A 27187-nucleotide genomic window follows, 5' to 3' on the forward strand; every position below is an offset into this window, starting at 1 on the left:
GGAAGGAAGGAAAGAAAGAAGGAAAAAAGAAAGAGAGCTGGGCATGGTGGCACATACCTTTAATTCCAGCACTTGGGAGGCATAGGTAGGAGGATTGCTGTGAGTTCACCCTGAGACTACGGCTACATATGGAATTCCAGGTCAGCCTGGGCTACTTCAACAATCCTATCTCAACAACAACAACAAACAAACAAAAAAAAAAAAAAAGAAGAAGAAGAAGAAAAGAAAAGAAAGAGACTACCAGTCATTGAATTTAGAGTCTATCCTAAATCCAAGATGATGTCATCCTGAGAATGATGATTGCATCTTCCCATTTCCAGAGGGCCACGTGCACATGTACTAAGGGCAAGACTAAGGGCATTAGGGGGACCAGGTGTACACAATTCAGACCAGATGCTTTGCCTGGGATGCGGTAGTGTTTAGGAAGGTCAACTCTCAGCTCAGCCCCCACCCTTCCCCATGATGCCTCTACAATGGTACCGAGTCCCTGTTCAGGGGTAGTCTGAGCTCCCAACACTCCCTACGTGTTCTTTTGCTAAACTTCGTGAGGAGAAGCCTCACAAACCTGAGCTTGCAGCCAGACACCCAGTCCTGCTTGTGTGATGTGTGCACCAGTTGCTCGTTAGGGTCTTCTCTTATTCCTCAGGTCAGGGGCTCTTCGTGGTGCTGGGTGTCTATACATGGACTAGAACAAGGAGGCCCCAACTTCTTTCCTCTCCCAGCCTGGGCCCTGTGGTTACTTTTCCAGTGATAGGGGAGTCAAAGTGTCTGTGGTGTGCTTAGGGAGGGCTGGCAACCGGGGCTTTCCTAGGCTTGTGATCACTGGAAGTCTTCTTCTGTAAGTTGGGGCGGCTCCAGGTCTGATCGCACCCATGGTTCTCGCACTGTGTGGTGTCCTTCTCTTCACCAGTCCTGTTTCTTTCCTCCCAGGATGTGGAGATTAGCCCTCAAGTGGAAGCCTTGTTATCTCTTCTGAGTACCCCAGGCTTGAGCTTGAAGTTGGTGCGACCCAAAGCCTTGCTGGACAACTGCTTTCGGGTCATGGAGCTGCTGTACTGCTTTTGCTGTAAGGAACTCCCAGCGGGTGGAGCTTGGGGAAGGAGGCCGGGCAGGAATCTGGGCTCAGGTCTGTGAGCAGTTAGTACCCTCTTGAACATACCTTCTGCTCTTTCTTGGTGACAGGGCTTTCTGGAAGCTGAGATGGGCTTTGAGTATGACAACGTGTGGTTTGGCTGTGCGGGGTCTCGCAGTCTCTTGAAGTCCTATATTGTTTCTTCTTCTTTTCTCTTGCAGGTAAACAAAGCCACATCCTAAAATGGCAGGACTGTGAGGTGCCAAGTTCTCAGCACCATGGACCAGAGTCCTTAAATCAGTGTACAGCTCCCCAAGTGTACCCTCCTCCCCTGCCGCCCACCACCTCTCTGCCCCACTCCTAAGGCTCAAGCACCGGGCCCAGGTTAGCCCCTGAGCAGCCTGTATGTTGACCATTATTAGGTCCACTGGATGAGTCCCAGGTGCTGGCCTGGGCCCAGCTTCCCTGGGTTGGGGGTATGCAGTCCCACGGGATGGGTCCCCTGGGAAAGGTGGTTTCCATTTATGACACAGCTGGGCTCAGCTTCCTTCTGCACCTTCACAGTCTTGGCTGGAGCCGCAGGGGCACAGCCACCCTTGCTGGCAGGTGCTGCTGCAATCTCCTGTGGCCTCAATAGCAGCCAGTGCCGTATCCCACAGGTGGGTGGTTAGGGTTGGGGGAACCACATAGGACTGGGGACTCATGAGGGCTTTCTTTGGGCTGTGACGGGGGTTCAGGATGGAGTCAAATGCCACATCTTGCCACAGTAATGCTCTTCTAGTTATTTTTCTTTTTCTATTAAATGCCCACTTGGTTTGGTTTGGTTTGGTTTGCATTTGTGAGGGGCTGGGAGCTGGCTAAATTTGGGAAGTGGGAGGATGAGAGGGATTAGTTTTAACCTGGTCTGGGTCTGAGGATCTTGACTTGGAGTGAGCAGAGTCTTACCAAAGGCCAGAGGATTGACCATTTCCAGGCCCGCCCTAGTCCTCGGAACCTCAGCAGGATTCAGAGTATCTGCTGGAGGTGTTGGGTGACCCGTTGGCCATGTTCCTTTCCTCCCTCTAGATGTTCCCAAATGGTGTCCATGGGGGCAGAGTGAGAGTATCTCAAAGACTCAGGTCTAGGTGAAAGTCTACTACCTGCATCAGTGCCCATGCTTGGAGTCCTGGGTCAGTTTTGATCGAGGCCAGGGGGCAGGTGTGAGAAGGCGGCAGGTGAGCAGCAGCAGCAGAGCGCAGGAGGAGGCCAGGGCGTTAACTACAGTACCACTTTATTAATACTGGAATCTTCACAGTGCATTTGTTACTTGTAGCAGTGACTAGTTAAATCAAGGAGAGGATGGAAGTGAGGGGGGCAAGGAAGACAGGAGAATTTATCCAAAAACTGACAAGAAAAGAAGATAATTCAGATGGGATGCAGGGGTTGGGAGGAGTGGGATGGGGAAAGAAAGGGTAAGTAGGAACCAGGAGGGGTGGCCTGGGGTGGAAAAATAAATTAAAAAAAAAAAAAAAGGAACAAGTTAACAACAGCACCAGAAAAGTTACTTCAGTCAAAAGACGCTTTTGAAAAGAATATTTCTCTGTACAAAATGAAAAATAAAATGAACATAAAGAAGCTCCCCCAAACCAAAGTTTGTGATGCAGGATGGGGTGGCTCGGATCCCAAGGGATGGGCCTACAAGGTGGTCGCTAAATGGAAGAGAAGGTGACTGTGGGGTAGTTGTGGGTCAGACAAAGGGATGGAGTATGTACAGCCCCAGGGGCTCGCAAGGGAGGGGAAGGCGGAGTGTGGGGGGACTAGGCCGCCCCACCCCCTCCCTGGGAAGCCCCTGGCCTCCCTTCCCATCAAGGCCCAGAGCCCCCAGGAGGTAGTGAGCCCTTCCTTGCAGAGGCCTCCAGGGCCCAGCCATAGCCCTGGTGCCGAGGCCACATCTGCCTGCCCGACTGCCCCTCACACACCCTACACCCCTCTTCATCAGCCTGGTGGGCAACCCTTAGACACAGCCCCACATGAAGGTGCAGTCAAAATTCTACCCTAGGGGCCCCATCTGGTCACCTGTTCTCCTGGCTCTCATACCTGGGGGTCTGGTGACACCTGAGTTTAGTAGGCCAGGTGATCAGCCAGGCAGGAATCAGACTTAAGAGACCATCTCTAGAGGCTCTGGGGAGCCCAGTGAGAACTCCATTCATGCACAAGAGTCCATTTCCCTAGACCTACCTGGTCACCCTGCGGGGACCCCAGTTCATGGCACAGTAGCACCTATGAGCTTGTGCCTGGATCGGCTCAAACTGTGACCCATCCAGACGGAGGCAAACTGCTCTCCTGACTCCCGGGGGGACGGTGTCCTAGAGCCCGACTGTGTGCTGTGACCTGTACCTCCTAAATCCCTCCTCTTGCCCTAGACTCACATGCTTCGACTTGCTCAGACTTGGGGCACAACATGGAGGCGGTCCCACTCCTCCCCCAGCCCCTGCTGCCAGCCCCATGGTGGGGACTCTCCTGGGATGGCATCTCCTCTGGCAACAGAGTCAAAGCCCACCTCTGTGACTTGCTCCCAAGTAGGCCTGCAGCTCACTCAGACCCCAGCAGACAGGCCCAGAGGTCCTTCGCCTTGCCTTCTCCTCCCACCAACACGCTGGTGAGAAGAGCAGTGTCTCTCTGACTTTGGGGAGCCAATTCTACCCTCCTCCTGCAATGGGTCCACCAGACCACTGTGGGCCCCCTCAACATCTCTCAGGCACTCAAAGACACACACCCTGTTCCACCAGCTTGCCCCACACATAGCCCTTGTCCAGGGCCAGCTCCATTTTATTGGTCATAAAATACCCCTCCCACGCCCTCTAATACTTCAGCTCTCACCCCGGTGGTGGCTGAAACTGTGACCCCAAAGTGCTACCAGAGTTAGAGTCCCAGTGTGCCCAGGTGAAGACAGGATACCTGAACGAGCTGTATGTCTGTCCTGCCTCTGGGCTCCTTTCTCTGCAGCCCTGCCTGGCTTGTACTTAGCCACTCTTCATGGGGGATGGCAGCTGGAGGGTCCTCCGAGCCTCCCCCCAGAGCCCCTGCATTACCTCCCTCTAGTCTTTCTCCATGGAGGCTGGTCTGCCAACACCAGCCTGTTCCCTTAACTCGGGTCACAAAGTGACTCAGCTGATTGGGTGCCTTCCTCCTCTACAACCCACCATCCCCCCTAACAGAGAGGAGTCTAGGAGAGGCAGAGAGAAGGGGAGGGAGCTCAGGCAAGGAGAGAAGGAAGCCAGCATTCCATGAGTTGGGCACATGGTCCCAGGGAACAGTGGGGCCAGGGGAGCTGAGTTATAGACCCCAGGCCGTATGGGGCCCCAAGTGGCAGAGGGAGGTGGGCCCCTTGGTCATGGGCTCTGGGGTTTGGACAAGGCAGGATCTGAGGGAGGAAAAATGAGGACCAGAGTAGGCAAGGAAAGTATAAAACTGGCTTGGAAACCAGTTCAAGGCCTGCAGGCTGTCCTGGCATGGTCTGTAAAGGACATCACTTCCCATTAGATGTTGAAATCCAGCCTAGGTGTCTCTTTCCATAAAGTGGCCGTGCCTCATCTCTGGCGCTGTTCTCTCTCCTGGCTGTGCTGTCGCTCTGAGTGGCTGCTCACAGACCAGGACACCTGCTTGTGCCTGGGACTGACAGGGTAGGGAGGTTGGCACCATCATAAGATGCGGGGTGCCGACCTGTCATTGGTGACGGTCCTGCGGAGCCGGACCCCGCGTCGGATGGCCACCAGCATGTCTTCGGCTGGAGGGTCGCTGGTGGCAGCTGGGGGTGGGGTAGGTGTCTCCTCTGCCAGTGTGGCCGACAGAGCTGTGGGGAAGGGGAACTGGCCCTCGCCCAGGGCATGGGCTCCGGCCACCAGCTCCCCAAGCTTCTCTACCAGGCTGTGCCGATTGGCAGCTAGCTGCTGCTGCTCATCGTCCTCAGTGGGCAGCCCGGCCCCGGCCCCAGGGTAGCTGGCTGCCTCTGGGGATGGGCTGCCCCAGGCTGTGTTGGGCAAGCTGAGCCTCTTTGGGGAGGCCTTCACGAGGTCTGCTGCCAGAGGCGAGGCTGCCTCGTCCGTGTAGAAGACACACTCCTCACTGCCTGCCCGCGTGGGCCCCACATAGCCAGGGGAGTCGGGCACTGTGGGTGTCTTCACCGGGACTATGGGAGGCCGGATAGGGATGGGACCGGCACTGGACAGGGCACGGCGCACGGTGGGCTTGGTGGAGGGTGTGCGGCGGATGGTGGCCACACCAGGGGGTGCGCCTGAGGGCAGGCCCGTGGCCGTGGGGAGCCCTGCAGTGGGCAGCCCAGCTGTAGAGGCCGGGCGCTTGGTCTGGATCAGACGGCGGTAGTTCTGGGCGATGTTGCTATTTCGAGGGATGGTGGACGACTTGTCAAATTCAGGAGGGCCCTCACCGTCTGCATCCCCATTCACAGAGTAGCAGTCGTAGTCTGAGCCTGAAGGCACAGGATACAGTGAACCTGGGGCCCTGGTGCCCATGACCCCACAGCCACCCAGGGTACAGACAGAGAAGTAAGGGCTCTTGTGTGGCCTCATCCCAGCTGTCCCTGTTGGGAGGGCCCTGGGGCTGAGAAGGTCCAGTTAGCACTCCCAGCCTGAGAGACCCCCGTCCTCCCACCCACCTTGGGAGGGGATGGTGTCCTCAGAGCACGAGGGCGTGGTGGTCTGTGTGCTGTAGCCACTTGAGTACTGGAGCGAGTCCCTGCTGCTTTTCTGGTGCTCCAGGCTCAGGCCACGGGTCAGCACCATGGCCAGGTCGCTGGCTGCAGGGGACACCTCCTCACCATGCTGAGGATATAAAAGAATAGACTGAAGCCTCCACTTGCCACCTCCACCCTCCGCTGGGACGCCAAGCACACCCAGCTGGCCCTGGGAGTGAACGTAGGCTGGGGAGCTGCCTACCTACCTTGGCTGCGATGGTGGCAGGGGACATCCGGGGTCTTGGAGCTTCTTCTCCACTGGGGCCCAGAGTGCCTCCGCTGGCGGGGCCTGGCTCTGTGTCTCGGATGAGCTCCACTCGGTCTTTCCTCCGTTGTAGAGTGCTGCCCAAGGGCTGCTCATGGGGACCAGCCTTGGTCCAGTCCTGTAGGGTATGGCAGGCAAGTCAGGGGGACCTCGGCCTTGATGCTCATGGCCAGGTGGGTAGATCTGTGAGGGATCTCAGCCTCACAACCATGGCTAAGGCCAGATCCTGGTAAGTAACAGTGACTCCTCCTCCCACCAGCCCAGGGGAAGGACAGGGTATCCTAGGATGGAAAGACACAGTGCCCAGACTGATGTTTCATGGAAACGGGTGTCACGTGTACATGGTCCTCTGGCTGAACCTGGGTCCCGGCTGTGGTGAGTGACTGCCCCAGGCCAGGAGTGGGTAGGGTGGGCAGCTGGTGACAGTAAAGGAGCTGGGAGCACTGACCGAAGTGGGGGAGCTGCACTCGCTAACAGACTGGCAGGTCTCCGAGGCTTCGGAAGATGCAGAGCTGGAGGACTTCTGCCGTGCAGAGGCCAGTGGGTGGTCGTACAGCACCGCGGTTAGACAGGCCGGGGAGGTGGGGATGAGAGAAGAGTTCTGGTCACAGCGGTGGCATGCAGTAGGCAGCTTGATTCTGCGCCTCACCCCATGCTCCCCGCTCAGGCCACAGCCCAGAGCACTGCAGCAGAAGTTAGCAGTGCAGTGTGTACACTGCAGGCGCTGACCCACCACAGACCCAGCCCTGCAGCCACACAGTTTGAGGCGGCTTCAGCTCAGGATTTGCTGCTAACGCCTCTATACGGTCAGCAAAGGATATGGCAACAGGGAGGGTGTTGGGTTCGGGCAGCCAAGTTAACAGTGTCGCTATTTTCTCAAGGGGAGGCCTAGGAGAGCATGTACTGTGGAGTCAAGTGCCATTCTAGGCATACTCAGCTGGGCTGCCTGTCAGGCGTCTGTCTGTGTATAGTGCAGTGTGGGTAGCCACGTGTAGAAGCCTGGAAAGAGGGAGGAGCCAGAGGCGGGTCCCACACCTGGCAGTGATGGGCAGGATGAGGCCGCAGGGCAGTATTAGAGACTGGGCTCACAGCCAGGCCCTTGGAGGGCTGCCACTGAGTGGCAGGGAGGAAGAGGCATGAGCAAAGGAAAGTAGAGAGGAGCCAGCAGAGAGAGGGAGAAAGACCTAGTGCAAAGGATGCCACAGGGGTCAGAGGGGAGGGGACCCTCTGTGCCAAGACTGCAGGACCATCAGCTCCCATGCCCAAGGGCACCATGAGGAGAGCTGCTTCAGAAGACTGGCACTGGCGCCCTCACTTAGGAGTGGTGTGAGTATGAACAGGAGCTTCTCTGTGGGCAGTAAGGTAGACAAGGAACCCAGGAGAGCCTCCAACTCCAAACCACTGAAAAGAATAAGGACAGTGAAGTGAGGGCAGAACTGGGACCATGGACCCTGAGTGGTGTGATGGGCAGGGTTTCTGGGCAGGTGCTGCATTTGGCACTGATGTCATAGACAGAGAGCCTGGTGAAGCGCTGACCCTGAGAAGAGCAAGCTAAGCCAAGACAGCTTCAGCACCCCTGTCTCTGCCAAGCTTTCCACGTCATCCCCGATTTAGAGTCTCGGGTTTCCTACAGGTTATGATCTGCCAAGATCACCAAAATAAAAGGGAACAAGGACCCAGAGAAGTTGACTAAGGGTGAAATAACCCTCACTTTTAGCAACATGACTATTAATGGAAGCCAGGTATGGTGGCTCACATGTATAATCCTAGCACTTGGGAGGCAGAAGCAGGTGGACTGTCTTATGTTTGTGGCCAGGCTGGTCTACATAGTGGGTTCAGAACAGCCTGGGTGAGTGATACCCTATCTCAAAAAAACAAAGCAAAACACAAAAAAAGCCTGATGGAAAGTTCAATACTCATTCACAGAAAAGTATGAACAAACACTTAAACCAGGAGTAGAAAGGGCCATCTTCAGTCTGCTAGAGAAAATCTATAAAATCTTGGTACTTTTCTCTCTGAGGCTGGGGAAATGATAGGATGCCCACTATCAACTCTTCTACTCAGGATAGGAAGCCAGTGACACAAAGCAAGAAAAAGACAAATGAGGGCTGGAGGGATGGCTTAGCAGTTACAGCGTATGCCTGCAAAGCAAAAGGACTTAAGTTCAATTCCCCAGGACCCATGTTAGCTAGATGCACAAGGGGGCACATGCATCTGGAGTTTTTTTGCAGTGGTTGGAGGCCCTGGTGTGCCTATTCTCTCTCTCTCCCTCTTTCTCTGTCAAATTAATAAATAAATTAAAAATTAAAAAAAAGAAAATCTACAAATTATTAAAATCAAAATGATCAGAATAAGTGATTACAACAAGGCTATTGAGTAAAAATATCAGAAGTATTTGAATTGCTTTATACCAGCACTAATAAACAGAAATGTAATTTATACCATCAACAAATACCAAAAACCTAAGAAAAAGTCCTGTGATAGAAGGACAAGATTTTTGTACACAAAATGACAAAATATTGAAAGAACTTTAAGCTTAAGCAAATGGGGGACATGCATATTTTGTTTAGGTTTGATTTTTTGGTAGAAACTGATAAGATAATCTTGAAATTTATAAGGAAATACAAAGGGGCAAAAATTGACAGGGTGGGCCACGCGTGGTGGTGGAGCCTTTAATCCCAGCACTTGGGAGGCAGAGGTAGGAGGATCACCATGAATTCAAGGCCAGTCTGGGACTACATAGTAAATTCCAGGTCAGCCTAGGCTAGAGCAAGACCCTACCTTGAAAAAACAAAAACAAACAAACAAAAAGAAAACTGACAGGGAGATTCTGGAAGGCAGCTTTGCTCACTAATGCTGCACGGTCAGGGTGGTTCTGAATAATCAAGCTGGAGGAGTTTCAATATCAGACACCAAGGTTTTCTATAAAGGGCTGAACATTTAGCACACCCAAGGCCCTGGACTTGGTTCCCAGAATCCTCTCCTGCACAAAGAAGATTTTATACAAAGTCACAATTAAGAGGGTGTGGTATTGGCATAGGAACAGAGAGATCAGCTAGTTGGACAGAGTAGACGGACAAACACACACACACACACACCTGAATCAGAACAAAGATGTCACTGCAGTGCACTAGGGAAATGATGAAGCTGTGATCTGGGTGTTTGTGTTGACTCAAAATTCTACCCCCCCAAGAAATGAGAGGTCTTTGGGAGGTGATCAAGGTTTCGGGGGTGCTCTCACAAGTGGGGTTAGGGACCTCATCAATAAAGCCTGATGGAGCTAGCTTACCCCTTCTACTGTGTGAGCAGGGTCTTCACTAAACACTGAATCTGCTGGGGCTCAGTCTCTACATCTTAAAAATTACATGTATGTTACTTATGAATCACTTAGTGTACAGCAGCTCAAGTGGGCTAAGACAGATGGTCCTATTAGTAAGATACCTGTATGGAAAGAAGGACCCTACATCATCACATACCACACATATATGCACAGTCAGTGAGCTGAAGAGCCGAATGAAACAGATCAGAAAAACACCTTTAGGGGTGGAGAGATGGCTTAGCAGTTAAGATGATTGCCTATGAAGCCAAAGAACCCAGGTTAGATTTCCCAGGACCCATGTAAGCCAGATGCACAAGGTAGCACATGTGTCTGGAGTTTGTTCGTAGTGGCTAGAGGCTCTGGCAAGCCCATTCTTTTTCTCTCTCTGCCTCTTTCCCTTTCTCTCAAATAGATTGTTACTGGTACAATTTCAGTGCTAGGGATGGGATACCTTCCAGTGAGTTGTTGGCCAGGAAGGCCCCTGGTGCCCCCAAAATATTACAGGTCATTGCCAAAGCTCTTGGTTTCCCACCAGGAATAGATGGTAAGACCCTATTGCTGAAGACTCTACATGATTGGGCTGCAAGGTCACTGAGAAATCCTGCTGAAGCTGAGCTGAAAACCTCCATGTAGACCAGCTGACAGCTGGAAAAAAAGTATGCTGCATGCAGCTCAATGGGAGGGAGACAGAAGTCATCAGTGGAGATAAACAACAGTGGACACTGCAAGCCTTAAGTTTGGCCAGCCAGACCAAATGAGCCAATGGGTGCAATAGTGGCATGTCAGTTATGGGAGAAACTAACTGCTCTGTAATTGGATTGGAGGCCCACTCCACAGGAGGAACAATACATGCCTGGTACTGAAAACCTGTGATGGGGAGGTCATGAGCCCTAGGGGTGTAACGCCTGCTGGTGTCTGGCTAAATGCATATATTATGCTCACCAAACTGCCCTGTAAGCACTACACTTAATGTTCATATTCGTATATTAATGCTACTCTCATTTTTGGATAGAGAAGCTTCTCTTTTTGGATGGCAGTGACCTCTGGGATGACTCAAAAGGCGCCATGGTGCTGAGAAGTGACAGAGGAGTGCTCAGCACTGAAATATCTCTATGATACTTCTAAGGTTCAGGGTCCGTTGTGGAAGAGGTGGCAGAACAAATATAAAGCTAAAGGAAGGGTAGGACTGCTTACAATGTACTCTTCCAGACACAAAATGGCCTGCATACCCAAGACCTCACCTGGCACTACCTACACAAGACCCTCATTAATAGGAGGAAAAGATGATGACATCAAAATAAAAGAGAGACTTATTGAGAGGGGTAGGGGATATGATGGAGAGTAGAGTTACAAAAGGGAAAGTAAGAGGGAGGGAATTATTATGGTTTATTGTCTACAATTATAGAAGTTGTCAGTAAAACAAAATTTAAAACATAAAAAGAATGAATAATACTTTTAGCCAGGTATGGTGGTGCATGGTTTTAATCCCAGCACTTGGCAGACTGAGGTAGGGGGATTCCCCATGAGTTCCAGGTTATAGAATGAGTTTGAGGTCAGCCTGGGTTAGAGTGAGACCCTGTTTCAAAAAATAAAACAAACAAAAAACACTTTTAGAGAAAAGAGTATACCTGGAAGCATGAAAAAAAATATTTCAAGCAAGACAGTAAAAGCACAAACAATTTTTTTTTTGTTTTCTTTTTCAAGGTAGGGTCTTGCTCTAGCATGGGCTGACCTGGAATTTACTATGTATTCTCAGGGTGGCCTTGAACTCACAGCAATCCTCCTACTTCTGCCTCTTGAGTGTTGGAATTAAAGGTGTACACCACCATGCCTAGCACAATTTTTTTTTTTTTTTTGGTTTATCAAGATAGGGTTTCACTCTAGCTCAGGCTGTCCTGGAATTCACGATGTAGTCTCAGGGTGGCCTCTAACTCATGGCAGTCCTCCTACCTCTGCCCCACGAGTTCTGGGATTAAAGATATGTGCCATTGCATCTGGCTCAAACAAGTTTTTAAAAACAGATAACCTGGGGAAGGAGATATGGCTTAGTGGTTAAGATGCTTGCCCACAAAGCCAAAGGACCCAGGTTCAACTCCCTAGTACCCATGCAAAGCCAGATACACACGGTGGCGCACGCAGCTGGAGTTTGTTTGCAGTGACTAGAGGCCTTGATGCAGCCATTCTATATCTCTGTCTCTCTCTTCTCTCTCTGCTTGCAAATAAATGAATAAAAACTATTTGAAAAAAATATTTGAAATATTGGGTGTGGTGGTATACACCTTTAATCCCAGCACTTGGGAGGCAGAGGTAGGAGGATTGCCATGAGCTCGAGGCCACCCTGAGACTACACAGTGAATTCCAGATCAGCCTGGGCTAGAGTAAGACCCTATCTCAAACAAAACAAAACAAAACAAAACAAAACAAAACAAAACAAAAACAAAATGGATAACTTGGAATATCTTAAACTTGGGAACTCCTGGTGACTGAAAGACATCATTGAGGTAGTAACAGCACACCAAGAATGAGGAATTTCTGATGAAGGACTTATATCCACAACATAGGAAGAATTCTACAAATCCTAGCAAGAATAAAAACATTTTAAGAAAATGGGCAAAAGATGTGAACAGGCCCGTCACAAAAGATATGCAAATAGGCCTTCAAAGCATGGAAAGGTGTTCCACCTCCTAATCATAAGGGCCATGAAAAGTACAAACGCGGGCACCACTCCTGTACATCGACCAGAATGGCGAAAATGGACAAGACAAAAATACCAAGGGCTGGTGAGGATGAGGCATAGCAATCAACTCTCATCATCTTGCTGATAAGAGTATAAATTGCACAAGTGCTTTGGGAAACTATTTGGTAGTATCCATCACACCTGAAAATATGCATGTCTCCTGATTCAGCAATCCCACTCCCACCCATTTCCCCACAGAACTGGACACTAGAGTGTTCACAGAAGCACTATCAGCAGCCAGAGTCAAAACCCAGGGAACAACTCAGAAATCCTGCAAATGTAGAATGGTTAAATAGAGTATATATTCACCCAGTAGAATCCTATTGCAATGCAAACAATACACATCTCCACATCAAACAGACGAATCTCATAAACATAATGCTGAGCAGAAGCCAGACATAAAGGGGCTGGACCAGACCCAGGGCTTCATGTATGTTATGCAAGTGCCGAACCTCTGCACTATATGTGCCCCTAGCCCAGATTATATACAAATCTATCTCCAGAACAGCGATGACCCTGGGGTGCCCAGCATGGCACTGAGGAGTGCAGAGACTTTAGGGTGATGGTCATGCTGTTTTGTTTCCAGTGCTGGTTACTTGGGTGTGTTCAGCTTACAGATTGATTAAGATGTATTGTTGGGCTGGAGAGATGGCTTAGCGGTTAAGCGCTTGCCTGTGAAGCCTAAGGACCCCGGTTCGAGGCTCGGTTCCCCAGGTCCCACGTTAGCCAGATGCACAAGGGGGCGCACGCGTCTGGAGTTCGTTTGCAGAGGCTGGAGGCCCTGGCGCGCCCATTCTCTCTCTCTCCCTCTATCTGTCTTTCTCTCTGTGTCTGTCGCTCTCAAAAAAAAAAAAAAAAAAAGATGTATGGTTATGATAGACTTTCTTTTCTGTATGTAAAGAATATAACCATAATTAAGGTGTTTGCCTAAAAAGCCGAAAGATCCCAGTTTGACTCTCCAGGACCCATGTAAGCCAGATCCACAAGGGGGCACATGCATCTGGAGTTTGTTTGCAGTGGTTGGAGGCCCTGGCACACCCATTTTCTCTTTCTCTCTCAAATAAATAAATAAAATATATTTAAAAAAAAACATAACCATAAAAAAGTTCTTGGGAGACTCTGGTCATGGATTTTAGCACAGAATCAAAGAAGTATTTATGAGTTCATAATGGTATAAATAAGTCATTAGCTAGATAAATAAATGAGGGCCGGGCGTGGTGGTGCACACCTTTAATCCCAGCACTTAGGAGGCAGAGGTAGGAGGATCGCCATGAGTTCGAGGCCACCCTGAGACTCTATAGTGAATTCCAGGCCAGCCTGAGCTAGAGTGAGACCCTACCTCGAAAAACCAAAATAAATAAATAAATAAATTAATTAAAAATAAATTTAAAAAAATGAGGAAAAGGGACAGGCCCTTTTTTCCAGTGGAATTTCAATTAGTAAACAAATACAGGGGCATGATGGCAATAAGAAAATCACTACTGTAACTGGCAAGGATTGTTGATGGATGTTAAAATGGGAACATGAAAGAATGACAGGAAAAAGGATATCTGTGTAGTCTCAAGGTGTCCCCCATAACTTTATTAATTGCAAAGAGAAAAATGATGACTGAAGTGTGGGGAAGCCTGGCCAACCCCACCTAATGGTGTGTCAGCACCGTCAGGCACAGGGACATCAGGCAACCTATACGACGCAGCAGGACACAACACGACTTCTGGGGTATTGTCAGAAAGGTCTGGCTCTTCAGTCCAAATAGGAAGACATTAGACCAGCCTAAATTGAGATGCATCCTATAAAATACCCCAGCAGTGTTTGTCAAAATGTCAAAGTCAGGTGGGAGAGATGGCTCAGCCATTAAGGGGCTTTCCTGCAAAGCCTAAGGTCCCAAGTTCAATTCCCCTGTACCCACATAAAGCCAGCTGCACTAAGTGGCACATGCACCTGGAATTCATTTGCAGTGACAAGAAGCGCTGGAGTACCCATACTCTCTCTGACTGCCTCTCTCTCTTAAATAAATAAAAAGTAAAAATTGTCAAAGTCGCCTGGCATGGTGGCGCACGTCTTTAATCCCAGCACTCAAGACGCAGAGGTAGGAGGATCGCTGGGTGTTAGAGGCCACCCTGAGACTACATAGTGAATTCCAGATCAGCCTGGGTTAGAGTGAAACCCTACCTCAAAAACAAACAAACAAACAAACAAAAAATTGTCAAAGTCAGAAAAATAAGACAGGACTGTCACATGCTGGAGGAGCACAGACAGCACAAAACCCAAGCAACACAGAATCCTGGATTCCTGGACCAGATAAAATGATAAGAAAGAAAAACCTGGCAAAACGTGGAAAATAAAAATGAGGCTGTAGAACAGCCTTCTTTGTTTAGAAGATCGTTTGGGGCCTGGAGATGTAGCTTAGTAGTTGACAGGTAGTAGCATGCAGCAAGCCCTAGAACCAGGCTCATGCCTTCAATCCCAACACTTGAGAGTTTGAGACCCTGACTCAAAAACAAACAAAGCAAGCAAGCAAACAAACAAAAACAAGAAAAAAGGGGAAAGATTGTTTGGTAGTTACATACAATATCAACATTGGGGGAGACTATGTGGAGGGTATTTGGGGACTCTATTCTTTTTGCAACTTTCCTATAAGCATAGAATGACCCCAGAATAACAAGTTAAAGGAACAAGCCAGACATGGTGATGTAGCCTGTAACGCCAGCACTTAGAAAGCGGAAGAGGTGAGAACTGAGATCCCCAAAAAACAGCTAAAGAAACAAACAAAGCCCCCAAACCCTCAGTGGCGAGCAAAAAGAAACATACAAACAAACAAACAAACAAAAAACTAAGTAGACTGGAAGCAATTATTTGGCATGTAGTATGAAGAACCAAGAAGATAAAACAGATAAAGCCAGGCATGGTGGCTGACACCTTCAACTACACTGAGTCTGAGGCAGGAGGATCACCATGAATTGAGTCCATCCTAGGGCTGCTGAATATTCTAGTTCAGCCTGAGCTAGAGTGAGACCCTGTTACAAAAACAAACAGCCAATCAACCAACCAAACAAACAAAAACCCAACCCAAAACAAACAAACAAAAAACAACACAGATGAATCAAGAGACACAAGACAGAATGAGAAGGTGTAACGTACATTTAATTGGAATCTCAGCAGAGAAAGCAGGAAGAATGGAAGTGGACAGAAATAATATTAGGCTGGGGCTAGAGGTATAGTGCTTGTCTAGTATACACAAGTTCCTGGATTTGATCCCCAGTAAGGAAGAAAAAAAAAGATATTATCAAATTGGATTAAACAAGGAAACCCAGGCATATGCTGTTTACAAAAGATTCATCTAAAACATAATGTTACACTGTGTTGAAACCTTGAGATGAAAATCGATAATATAAATATGGAACAGAATGATGGCCCTGGGACCAGACTCAACAGTGGTACCAGCCCCATGCGTGGACAGCCAGAGGCAGACCTGAGGCCATCACAGCCCATCCACATGGTCCTCCTGATGCCACCTCACCTGGCTGGTGATGTCTGAAGGCATGGGCGAGGGGGGCTTGGAGTAGGTGGCGTCCTGGGAAACGAAGCCAGAGTCGTGGGAGGAGACGCTGGAGAGGCGGGTGGTGGCTGGCTGCGCCAGGCTGCGGTAGCGACAGGTGGAACTGGGTGAGTATGTTTGGGCACCACCAGGCCATGGGGCTCCGCCACCCTTGGCACTGCTACTGCTGCTGGGGGCACTAAGGGAGTGAAGAAGGAGGGCACAGCAGCCAGACAGGGAGAGACAGGGGTGTGTGTGGAGGGGAGGGTGACAGGTGGGGGCGGGGAGAAAGGTGAGGGTAAAGGAAGGAAAAGAAAATGTCAGACTAGGAGGTCCTAAGCCGCAGGTACAATGGAGAAGCTGGGCTCTGGATGTGGCAGGGTAGGGCTAGAGCTGGGGATACCTAGCCCCTGACCCCACTGCCCTAGTGCTGGAGAGCCCTTGCCGGGGCACACCCCAGGTGAGGAATCCCTTACCTCTGCCCACCCCTGCTAGGGAGCAAGTAGCTCTCCACGGCTCTCACTGTAGACACAGCCTTCCCACCCCTGGGCAGTTTGTGGTAGTGAAGACTGCCTTTTCCCTGAGCGTGACCTTGCTCATACATCTTCCTTGGACAGCCACCCACCCAGGTCTGAAGAGGCTCCAGTGGCCCTGGGCCCACCTCTCCTGGAAGGGTAAGCTGGTCACTGAGCCCAGATTCCATGTAGTCCCCAGTGCTCAGTTACAGGGGAGCACAGGACAGAGCCTCCCCAGGCTGCTAGAACCTCCTCTGTGCTTACCATCCTTCGTATCTCAGGACCCTTGGATCCTAAATGCCTCCTCCAAATCTGGCTGAAGTATCAGCCTGAGAAAGGGCCCTGGTCCTGAGCCAGCCCAGTGGTGGAGCAAGGCTTTTGGCCTCTCCTCAGCCCTTCGAGCTCCCCCAACCCCAGGAGCCAAGCCAGATGAGGGCTGGAACCTGTGGCAGCACGTGTTCCCAGAAACTTCTACACCCTTTCTTGAGCTTAGATTCTCTTTTTGTTTGTTTGTTTTTCAAGGTAGGGTCTCACTCTGTCCCAGGCTGACCTGGAATTCACTATATAGTTTCAGGGTGGCCTTGAATGAATGGCAATCCTTTTACCTCTGCCTCCTAGTGCTGGGATTAAAGGCATGTGCCACCATGCCCGGCCCTTTTTATATTTAATTTTTTTTTTTCCTGAGGTTGGGTCCTAATCTACCCCGGAGTGACCCAGAACTCACCCTGTAGTGCCAGGCTGGCCTCAAACTCACCACAATCCTCCTTCCTCGGCCTCCCAAGTGCTTGGATTAAAGTGTGTACCACCATACCCTGCAGTTTATTTCTTATTTTTGAGACAGGGTCCTAAGTATCTCTGGATGGCCTCTAACTCAACATGTAGCTAAGGAGGACCATGAACTTCTGTCTCCCTCTTCTAAGTGCTGGGATTACCAGTTTGAACCACCATGCCAACCTTGACCTTACAGACTTAATACTATTCTACACTGTCCTAGGCCTGGCAGAGTCCAGTGACTAGAGGCCAGGACTTAGTGGCTCAGTTTTCCCTTCTGTGAAACGAAAATCCCATGTCTGACAGTGGCATCAGGATTCAATACAGAAAAACGCATGGCACCTGGCACATAGTGATGTTTCATCAATGAGATAGTGCCCCTCCTTCCTGCAAACGAACAACTGCGCCATTCTTGGATGATGGAGCAGATTTTCCTGTATGCTTGAGAAGTCCTTGGATGTTGCAGATGCTGGGTGACCCTTGGGGCTCTAAAGAAGCTGTTTATGCAGCTTTCTGGTAGCTTCCCTAGATTTCTGGGGCCTCTCCCCCATAGGCCTCAACCCCAGCCCACCTGCACATGCTGGACTTCCGGGAGCTGGAGCTGCTGGGTGATGAGGGTGGGGTCTGGTAGGACCAGCTGTAGTCGGAACCCTTCAGGTCTTTGATCACCTGGAGAGAGACATGGGTGGCGGGGTCAGGGCGTCACTAGAAATGCTCCTAAGCTGCAGAGTGTCTTAGGTTTCTGGGGGGTCCTGAGAGAGCTGGTAGGGCCAGATATTCCCTACTTTCTTCCCAACTGTGAGCCATGCCCAAACACAGCCTTCTTCTAATGTGCTTTCCTTACTCAGCTCAGCCAGGCCAGGCTGGGGACATGGGAGCAGGCCACTCTGAGGACCCCTGGTTGTCGGCGGTGGAGCTGAGTGAGAATGTTGTGACACAAGGGGTTCAAATTGTCACTGGACCTGAGTTTCTTTTTTTTTTTTCTTTTTCCTTTTTGGTTTTTCAAGAAGGTAGGGTTTCACTCTAGTCCAGGCTGACCTGGAATTCACCATGTAGTCTCAGGGTGGCCTCGAACTCACAACAATCCTCCTACCTCTGCCTCCCCAAGAGCTGGGATTAAAGGCGTGCGCCACCGTGCCTGGCTTCTTTTTTGTCTGTGAATGGAGCCAGCTCTTGTCTTACAGCACCACCGCGAGGAGACGGTGAGCTAGAGCACTAGGCGCACAGGAGGTGCCCAAGGAGGGCAGTGGGAGCAGAGGAGAGGGAGGAAATAGGCAGGTGGGCCTAGGTGTAGGGTAGTGACGAGGTTCTGGGAATGACCGGCAGCCAGGCATTTCTAGGGACCTAAGATTTTGGCCAATCTGTCCTGGCCTGAGCCTTCTGTTGAGCCCTAGGTACACCACCCTCACCTGGAAAGCCGACGGTGCCTGTGAGAAGCTATCTGGTCTTCTTCCCCCAGATATCTTCCCGAAATGCTGTCCTTTTCCCCCTCTACTGTTCCCAACCGAGGACAAGGCTATCTCCTCCCTGGCCATGGCCCTTGGTCTGGTTTTACCTGCTCACTGGCGGGAGGCAGCTTGTGGGGTTCTGCGGTCAGCACCACCAGGTCGTCAATGATGCCCTGCAGATGGGTGATCTCTCCCAGCATGGTCAGCTCGCCATTCTGAGGAAGTAGCCAGTCAGACCCTAGGCTCTGTTGTCACCTGCCCACCCACCCTGGAGAAAAGGGCCTGTCACCTTCCCTGCTAACCAATACTGATGGAGGCTAGGCTGGTATGGCCCAGGTAGCTGGCACACCATTGGTCCAGACCTCACCAGAATGGGGATGAGTTCCAAGACCTGTTTTCAGGCCAGATGCACATGCTCCCCAATGCATACAGCCAAAGATACCCAGAAGCAATCCTGGAGGTCAAGGGGTCTACCCCGGGTCTGCCCTCCCTCTGGGGGACCTCCAAGCCACCAAGGGACCTACCACCACGGGCTGCAGGAAGGTGATGAAAGTACAGAAACGGCCCCGTTCCTCGATCAGTGCCCTGCGCACCGCCTGCTTCTCCGTCTCCTCCAGCAGCAGGTACATGTCATTGACGTCCTGCAGGGCGCTGTCCAGCTGTGGCTGCAGGTCTCCTTTTCCTGCAGGGGTTGGGAGGAGAGGCTGTGCTGGGGACACTGGCCTGGTTGGCTGCACCCATGACTCAGGCTCCCTGGTAGGTGGTGTCTCTGGCCATGGGACTGGATATATTATAGGGGCAGAGGGGCTGGGGAGCAGGCTCTGGACTCGTGGAGGGGCTGGTCACACCAGAGCAGGCTGAGAGGACAACAGATAAACACACACGCACGCAGGAAAGACACTAAGCCACATAGCCACCCAGGACCTGGGGAAGGCAGGGCTGACCACAGGGAAGCCAACTGAAGGCATCTTCTGCCCAGGATGCCCTCACTGCCCTGATATGGTGGCCCTGGCCTCATGGGGTTACAGGCAGGTGGCTGGAAGCTGGATAAAAGAGAACAGGGTGTGGGCTCAGCTGTAGGCCAGGCCAACTGGGGCCAGGAGAGCTAGTGGCTAAGCCTAGGAAGCAAGGAGAGGTGTCTCAGCGCGGGTCACCACTTACTCAGGGACCACTGCACAAGGACAGCAACAGCGACACAAAGAAGCAGCGATAGAGACAGAGAGAGGTGAGAGGGTGATGTGGAGGACATGGTGAGGGGGAAGCAGGAGGCGACAGGTAAGGACCCGGCTGGCTAAGTGGAGGCTCAGAAGCCAAGGCCTGTGTCCCCCACCCTACCCAGCCAGACAACCCCTTCTGGCCTGGCAGACTGACCCAGCAGTGGCCTGGGACTCATTCCTGGCCAGGGACCCCAGGGGAACTGTGCCCCAGGCCCCTCCCTCGCTGGACCGACCGCCTTCCTCGCTCCTCCTTGGCCTGGAGAGAAGAGGATCCTTCCAATGGCCCTGAGCTGGGGGAGACACACAAATGCGACAAGGACGGGAGGAGCAGCTGGAGGGGAGGACATTTGACTTACCAAGTAGCTCTACAGGAAGGATGTGGGAGGAGGAGAGGAGAGACAGAGAAAGAAAGAATGTGTGAAAGACAGCCGGATGGACAGAGCCACTCCTGGGGAGGGGTGGGGGGCCAGCCTGGGCAGTCTATGGTTCAGGGCACTCCCTCAGTCCCACCCGACATATTGTAGGGTCCTGTGTCCGGGACAGGATGCCCTCAGCAATGCCCTGGGGGACGCCCCACAGGGTGGCGGGGTTATGGAGTGGGGCCCAAGGGGCTGGGCCTCAGGGGCCACTGTGCGTTCTACCTTTGCGCGCTTTCTTCTGCAGTTTCAGCGTATCTGACGACTTCTTCTTTATCTCATGCCTGGCTCTTTTGTACTCTGTGAGAGGGCAAGAGGAGAGACTATAGTGTGTGTATGTGGGGGGGGGGGGTCCCTGTGGAGGGGATGACAGGCCCTGCAAAGCCCCACCCCACCTTTTGCGTGGTCCTTGTCCAGTTGGTTGGCTGACTTCTTCCAGTCCTCGATGCGCTCCTGCAGCGGGTTGATGAGGCTCTCCAGCAGGGCGCTGTGGGTGAGAGCGCTGCGGGTCAGAGCCCCAGGGCTGGGGGGTGCTCTCCCCGGGATAGGGTGCCTCACCACCGCACCTGTCCGCTGTGCCCCACTCACTTGGTAAACTGCCGCAGCTTGGTTTCGATGCTGCGGTGGCGCATGCACATGCGTGTGAGTGCCGAGCCAATGTCTCTGGTTGCCCCTGGCAAGGAAGCACACACCGCGTCTGAAGGGGCCTGCGGGCGCCCTCTGCAATACCAGCCTTGGGCCACAAGGGGGCGCGCCGTCCCACAAGGACTGTGCCTGCAGCTCGTGCCCCGCCCCCATCACCCTCAATCCTGTGGCCATCAAGGAGGATTAAATTGGCGCTCCTCATTTGCGGAGCTGCTTATGGGAGAAGGAGCACGGGGCTCTCCTGGCCATTCCAGCCGCCTGCAATTGTGGGTGCCCTGCCAGCAAGGCTAGGGTCATCTCCTTTCCCCTAGCAGCAGGACAAGGCCAACGACAGGCTTAGTTGCTCAAGAAGGGCCTGGCAAATTTCCTTCCAACCCTATGGGGAAACCCTCTAGGGGTGACCAGATGCCAACGAAATGGGCATGATGCCCATGTCCCTAGGCTGAGCTGTCATTCCAAAAGCACAGGAACCCTGGTCTCAGCTAGGTGGACCAGAAGGCAGAGGAACCAGACCCCTAGGGATTAGCTCACCTGATCCACAGGGCTTTCCGAGGGGACCTTGGGGATGGGTGAGAGTCACAAAGACAAAGTGTATAGAGTGGTGAACAACTGGCCAAGGGGTCAACTGAACTGCCTGCAGCAAGGAGCGCTCTGTCACAGCCCTGCCACTACTCACCCAGCCCTTCCTATCATGGCAGAAGCCAAGGCCTCCACTCTTGGCCATACCCAACTTGGCCTTTCCAGCCCACCTCCAGCCATGCCTCTTGCCCCACCTCGGGTGTTGGTGGCCATGTCGGCCACTTTCTGGAAGGCATCCAGGAAGGCCACAGCAGCCAGCACAGTGGTCCTGAGGAAATGCACAGGTCAGCGGGTTAAGGGGACCTCATCTGCCCAGCCCCTCCCCAGCTGGAGCACCCCGGACAGCCTCACCTCAGCTGGGAGTGCAGCTTTGTGGCCTTGGAGTTGAAGTCCTCCCAGATGGGGTAGGAGCTCTGTGGGGAGGCGGGAGAGGGAGTGAGACGCCTCGGAGTGGGCTTCCGGGCTATCTAGACTCCAGGCAGTTTCTGGCATGGCCTTTACCTCAGAGAGAGGAGTCAGGACAGAACACCAGGCATGAGGAAGTCCATCTTATCTGCTGTTGGTGACCATATACCACCCCCATGCTCCCTGAAGGGACTCAGAGGCAATGAATGGCAGGACCCATTCCCTCCGCACTCCCTGACAAGACTCTGGGCTCGGGCTACTGAAGGGCACTATATCTCTCTCCACGTGACTAGGAAGGTGGACACTGAGCTGCTATGTGCTTGAGGGAGGAGACACTGTGGAAGGTAGAGACTGGAGGAGCTCAAGGCCCACCAGATCTAAAGTGGCCCCGGAAGCTGCTGCGGGAAGGCTAGTCATCTTGGGCCAGCAGTAGTAGCTCCCAGGCCCCGGGAGGCTGTGGCTGCTGTAAGGTCCGGCCAGCCTGCCGGGGACAACTAGGCCCCGGGCTGAATGGGGCCTTGTGTGGCCAACAGAGCCACCTTTTTCCACCCCTCCCCTCCCCTCCAGGGAAACAGTGTGGCCTTTATCCCAGCCTGGCCAGAGGCTCCATATTGGGAGGGGGTTTCCCAGTAGGGAGGTCCGGCTCCTGGCGACCAAGTTGTCCAGTCTGATTAAGGGTTTTTTCTGGCTAAGGCTCTCTCCTCATAGCTGCTGGGCCTGAAGAAAGCTCAGCTGTGGCCTGGGGTCCTGGGGATACCTTGCTTTTTGAAGGGTAGCCCTGGGCCAGCAAAACCCCAGTTCCTGACCCATGTAGGGTAACTGGGATTGGGGCTTTTCCCAAGTTAAGGGGGAAGCCAGGGCCCCAGCAACCAATGCCCTGGGGAGGCCGTGGCTGGCTGGAGCCCCAGGTTTTGTCTAGCTGGCCTCTCTAGTCCAGGAGAGCCGCAGAAGCAGCAAAGAGGCAGGCTGTTTCAGAGAGCCTCAGAAACTCCCTCTCCCTGCCCAGCCAAACCAGTGTCTAGGGACAGCAAATATTTGAGAATTGCACTGAGGCTGGAATAAGAGGGGAAGGCTATCCCTACCAGCGCAGCTCTGAATAAAGAGGACTAGGAGTTTGCTCCTAGTATACTGTCCCAATGAGGTAACCCAAGCCTTGGTTCCCCAGAGATCTTTGGAGAGGGAGCACCATCCTACCAACCAGACCCCACCCATTATGGAAACCTGCTAAGACCTCCCTCCAGGGTGCAGAGAAATGCTGGGGCAATGGATGTCCAAAGCCAGCTGTTCTGGATCTCAGGAAAGCTTTTCAGGCCCTGGGCAGTCTCCGACAGTAGGGGCTCTCCCAGTGGTGGGGAGAATCCAGGACATGAGGAGGTCATGCCCAGGTTCCCCTCGACAGTTGGGCCTGGGCACTTTAAAGACCTGGGAGTCCCCACCTCCCAAACCCCTGTCATCATTTATGAAGGACCTCAGAGGCAAAGAGGAGAAAGGGCCTGAGTGCCTTGTGCCCCAGGAAGCCTTGCCTTCACTTGGCTCAGCTTAAAGCCAAAGGTGTGTCATCGCTAGCCACAGTAACTGCACCTGCTGGTCATGTGCTCTGGGTGGCCAGGCACTGATTGGTTCAGCCCTGGCAATGTGCGCTTCAGAACACCTTGTGAGTGAATCCTGAACGCATCCTATCACTGCCCCCATCTTCCTGATGAGGAACTGGAGGCTCTCAGAGGTTAAGTGGCTTGCTTGAGGCTTGGGGTCAAGGTCTAATCCTACAGTTGACAGGGGTTGGGGGTTGAGGGGTTCTGTTTCTGAGAGTACAGGGAGATAAGCACTTGATCTTCCAGGTGGGAAGGCAGGGACTGCAAAAATGGGGGCAAAACCCAGTTCTGCCCCAGGCACGAGGCTGTTCCAGAATGGGGAGATGCTCAGGTGTTCAGGAGGAGACTGATGACAATACACCAATGTGGCTGTGGTTGATGGAATGTGTGCTTTTGGGGTGACTTGGGGTAAGGGCCTCCCTCTGAGCCTGTTTCTTCACCTATAAAATCAAGAGCAGGACTACACCAACCTCATGGGGCCTGTCTGTGGGCTCCTGGGGGGGGCCCTTAACCTCGGGCAAAGCAGTGAGCACTCAGCCTGTGCTGGCTGATCTTGCAAGAGGGAACCCTGCCTCTCAGCTAGGAGTCCCTCCCCACTGGCCAGGGCCTGTGTGTCTGTGACACTCCCCGCTGGAGGGCAGGCAACGTTATGACAAGTCCTTTTTCTGACAGTGTGGGATGGGGCCCTATTAAACTAGGTTGTGCCCAGGGCCACAGGTCCAAGTCTCTGTCCCTGTCTGGGCTCAGTGGGTTTATGGCCTGACTTTTATAGATATAGATAGATATAGATAGAGAAGGCAGGACAAGCTCCTGAGAACCCTCCCCATTCCTGGGCTTCTATTCTCCTCTGTAAATCCATCCATGCCATCCCTCAGTCCAGGGTTGGGGTATCCTAATGGCCCCTGGGAAAGCACTGTGGGACCTGGGAGTTTTTTTGGGGGGAGCAACACCATGGGGGCAAGTTCGATCTGCTTGACTCAGCCAGTTGGTGGCCAGAGTGAGCCAAAAGCTTCCCCCTCCCCAAAGATCCAGTTAATTGGACTCTAGGTGGCCTGGTCTCTGCCATCCCCCAGCCAGGGTCCCTAATCACATGCATGTCACTGGTAGGGGCAGATCTGTACATAGTGTGACAATACTTGGTGAAACCTCACCCATTTTGTCCCATATGTCTAGAAATCCTGCCTGCCAGCTAGCCTGATTGTCTTGCTGCTATCTGGGTCTGTCTTCGCCCTGGGTTTCTTGCAACTGGCAGAGAGAGTGCACAATCCTGCTCTCTCCTGGGGTAGAAGCGGCTGCTTGCTGCAGTGTTTGTTGTATGGCTGCCAGTGGGAGGAGGTGAAGGCAGCTCCCACCCTCTGCTAGCCAGAGAGTGGCCAGAGGAGGTGGTCTTGGCTGCCCAGTCCTAGAAGGAGGCCTTGGTGCCAGGACTATAATGTTCACAAGGTGGGTGGGGATTGCAGAAGGTCCACAGAAGGAGCCCTCATGTGGAGTTGTCAAGGATGGCAGTCCTAGGGGGAGCACCACATGGTGGGGGGCGTCCACACGCTGTTAGCTGCGCAGCCCCAGATCTGGGTGGCTTCAGGCCTCTTCCCCAGGGATCAGGAATCTGGCAGCAGCCCTCCCCACCAGGGGGTATTCTCTTGGCAGCAGTGGGAGGGAGCCCCAACCTTTTGCCTTTCTGCGAGCCTCCTTGTCCCAAAGCACTTGCCTGGAGCCCTTGGGTGGGCTGCACTTGTGTGGGGGTCTGCTGGGCAGGGCTGTATTGTGCTCCTGGTGTAAGTGAGGCTGTGTGTGTGTTGGGGAGGGTTGGCTTCGGGAATTCCTGCGCCCAGTCCCATTCCTTCCTCTGCTTGCAGTCCTGCCCCTTCATCCTAGACCAAGGAAGGAGGGCAGTGGGGAAGGGCCCCAACATCCTGCCACTGGAGCTGGGCCCCTGCTGCCTAGCAGCCTGGGTCAGCCCTGTCAAACACAGGCCTCTCTGGAAGACAGAACCCCCATCAGGACCAGATAAACAGTGAGGGCTGAGGTCAGGGGCAGGGTCTCTTTAGTGACCTTGAACTAGTCCCAGGTGTCAGTTTTCCCTCCCAGAAGGTTGTTCCTGGTCAGCCTGACCTTGGGTAATCAGGAAGGCAGGAGGGGTGGTGCTGAGAACCTGGAGAGCTGATGGGGAAAGTGCTCCTTGGGGGCTGCTCCATCAACCTCGGTCTTCTCCCGCCCCCTTGCAGGGTGGATACAGGCCTACATAGCCCTGGGTTGCAGAGACATTCACACCCCGGACCTTGGAGCCCAGGAGCTTGCTCGGGTTGTTGGGGGTGGGGGCGGGGCTGGGTCTGTGCCCAGGCCCAGGTTGGCGGGGAAGGAGTTAACGGTTCTCTGCTTTATTATTTTTTTTTCCCTGCTTCCGCGGTGACAGCATTGTCTGGGCTCCGGGGCCGTCGAGGTGGGTGGGGGGGGGGCATTGTGGTGGAAGGGGGGGGCGGAGGCCCATGAGACCCCGGACCCATTAAAGGGCCCTAACAGTCGGCCCTGGAGCCAAAACCCATTCATAGTTTGGGGGGTCCAGGGCGCAGAGCGCCCGCTCTTGCGCAGGATCGGGTCGGTTCCGCACCGGTCCACTCGGGACACCGCACGGACACCCTAACACACGATCCCTCACACCCCACCCCCGACACACACCCGAGATCCCGGGCGCAAGGCAGGCGGGACGCTCTCAGACAAGGACACACGGCCGGACACCGCGCCGCACGGCCACCCGCCGCCACGCGTCCCGGGTGGGGACCCGCAGCCCGCGCATGGGTTACCTTCATGTCATTGACGATGGCCTGGAAGAGCCCGCCCAGGGCGCCGCACTCCTTCTCCGCCGTCTCCATACTGTGGCCGGGCGGGCCGCGGCGGCGGCGGCGGCGGGGCACACGGGGGCGCGGGGAAGGAACCGCGCGGAGAAAGGGGCCGGGCCGCGGCGGGCGCTGCTCCGAGGCCGCGCCGGGCCTCCCGTCTCCGGGCCGCGCTCAGCGGCGGGTCTCGCCGCGCTCCGGGGTCGCGGGCCGCGGGCGGGCCATGTCGCGGCGGGGCTGGCGGGGGGCGCGGGCAGCTCGCGGCGCAGCCTCGGCGCGGGGACTGGAGCGGCGGCGGCGGCGGCGGCGGCGGTAATCCGAGCCGCCGAGGCTCGGGCGTCACGTGGGCGCGGCGGAGGGAGGACCGCGGGGAGGGAGCGCGGGAGGGGGCTGTGGGAAAGGCCGGGCGGGCGCAGGCCCATTCACGGCCAGAAACCAGGGCTTTGAAATCCGAGCCCCGGCGCTGCCAGACTGGTCGGGCGAGCGGGACCGTGGGGCGCGGGCGCCACCGCCGGTCGGGGCGGGGACCACCCTGCGCCCCGAGGGAGCGCCCCCCCACCCCCGGTCGCACCTTCAGGCCCAGGGTCTCAGGAGGAGGCTTCCCGCGCTGCCCGGGGCCGGTGTGTCCTAAACGCGCATCTAGTCAAGCCCGGAGCAGACGCGCGAGGGCTTGGGGCGGGGTGGGGGACTGTCTGCCCCGGCCACAGACCCTCCAAAAACTCCGAGCTGCTTTCATGAGTTCTTTGGGTTCTTCAAGCCGTGCCCATGGTACCCGGAGGGGGTGTCCGAGGCCGGACTTTTTGGGTATGGTGGTCTCCTGGTCCTGGGGGGCAACGCAGCCTCCTTCCTTGTGTGTGTGTGTGTGGGGGGGAGGGTATGGGTCAGATGCCAGGGTAGTGTGTAGGGACGCCCACACATACACGTGGGCGAGGGCAAGCCCAGCTTTCCTCCTGGAGACTCCAGGTAAACCCATTCTCATGGGAGACACCTTGCTGGGGGCTCTAGGGGAAAGCAGGCACAGTCTTCTTGTGACTCCAGGGTTGCAGAACTTAAGAACTTACCAGAAAGGCCAAAGCCTGGGGACAGGTAGAGCCTTGGCATA

The 27187-nt window shown here is 53.7% G+C and overlaps 2 protein-coding genes across 8 annotated transcripts in view; one reads left to right on the plus strand and one right to left on the minus strand.

Moving 5' to 3' along the window:
- Positions 1-1892, plus strand: part of Il34 (interleukin 34) — a 120399-nt gene extending 118507 nt beyond the window's left edge. For all 3 annotated transcript variants that reach the window (XM_045142131.1, XM_045142132.1, XM_045142133.1), the window contains 2 exons: positions 931-1066; positions 1294-1892. In XM_045142131.1, the coding sequence (XP_044998066.1) occupies positions 931-1066; positions 1294-1436 (279 nt within the window). In that variant the 3' untranslated portion in view covers positions 1437-1892. The remainder of the gene's footprint in view (positions 1-930; positions 1067-1293) is intronic.
- Positions 1893-2325: 433 nt separating this feature from the next.
- On the minus strand, positions 2326-26159 carry Mtss2 (MTSS I-BAR domain containing 2). Of its 5 annotated transcripts, none has more exons than XM_045142128.1 (15): positions 26053-26159; positions 21606-21667; positions 21449-21522; positions 20619-20703; positions 20426-20517; positions 20256-20330; positions 19971-19979; positions 18922-19079; positions 18505-18612; positions 17521-17618; positions 15646-15766; positions 6518-6592; positions 6011-6187; positions 5727-5892; positions 2326-5540 (listed from the first exon to the last, which is right to left on the minus strand). In XM_045142128.1, exons 1-15 carry the CDS (start codon positions 26119-26121, stop codon positions 4753-4755), a joined length of 2157 nt encoding a protein of 718 aa, XP_044998063.1. In that variant the 5' UTR covers positions 26122-26159; the 3' UTR covers positions 2326-4752. The 5 variants fall into 5 exon arrangements, with proteins under 5 accessions (XP_044998063.1, XP_004659624.1, XP_044998065.1 ...); XM_004659567.2 differs by having other exon boundaries at positions 15646-15862; XM_045142130.1 differs by lacking the exon at positions 26053-26159 and adding an exon at positions 21756-21853 and having other exon boundaries at positions 15646-15862.
- Positions 26160-27187: the final 1028 nt, after the last annotated feature.

Source organism: Jaculus jaculus, chromosome 1, assembly GCF_020740685.1.
Source record: "Jaculus jaculus isolate mJacJac1 chromosome 1, mJacJac1.mat.Y.cur, whole genome shotgun sequence".
Classification (NCBI taxonomy): domain Eukaryota; kingdom Metazoa; phylum Chordata; class Mammalia; order Rodentia; family Dipodidae; genus Jaculus; species Jaculus jaculus.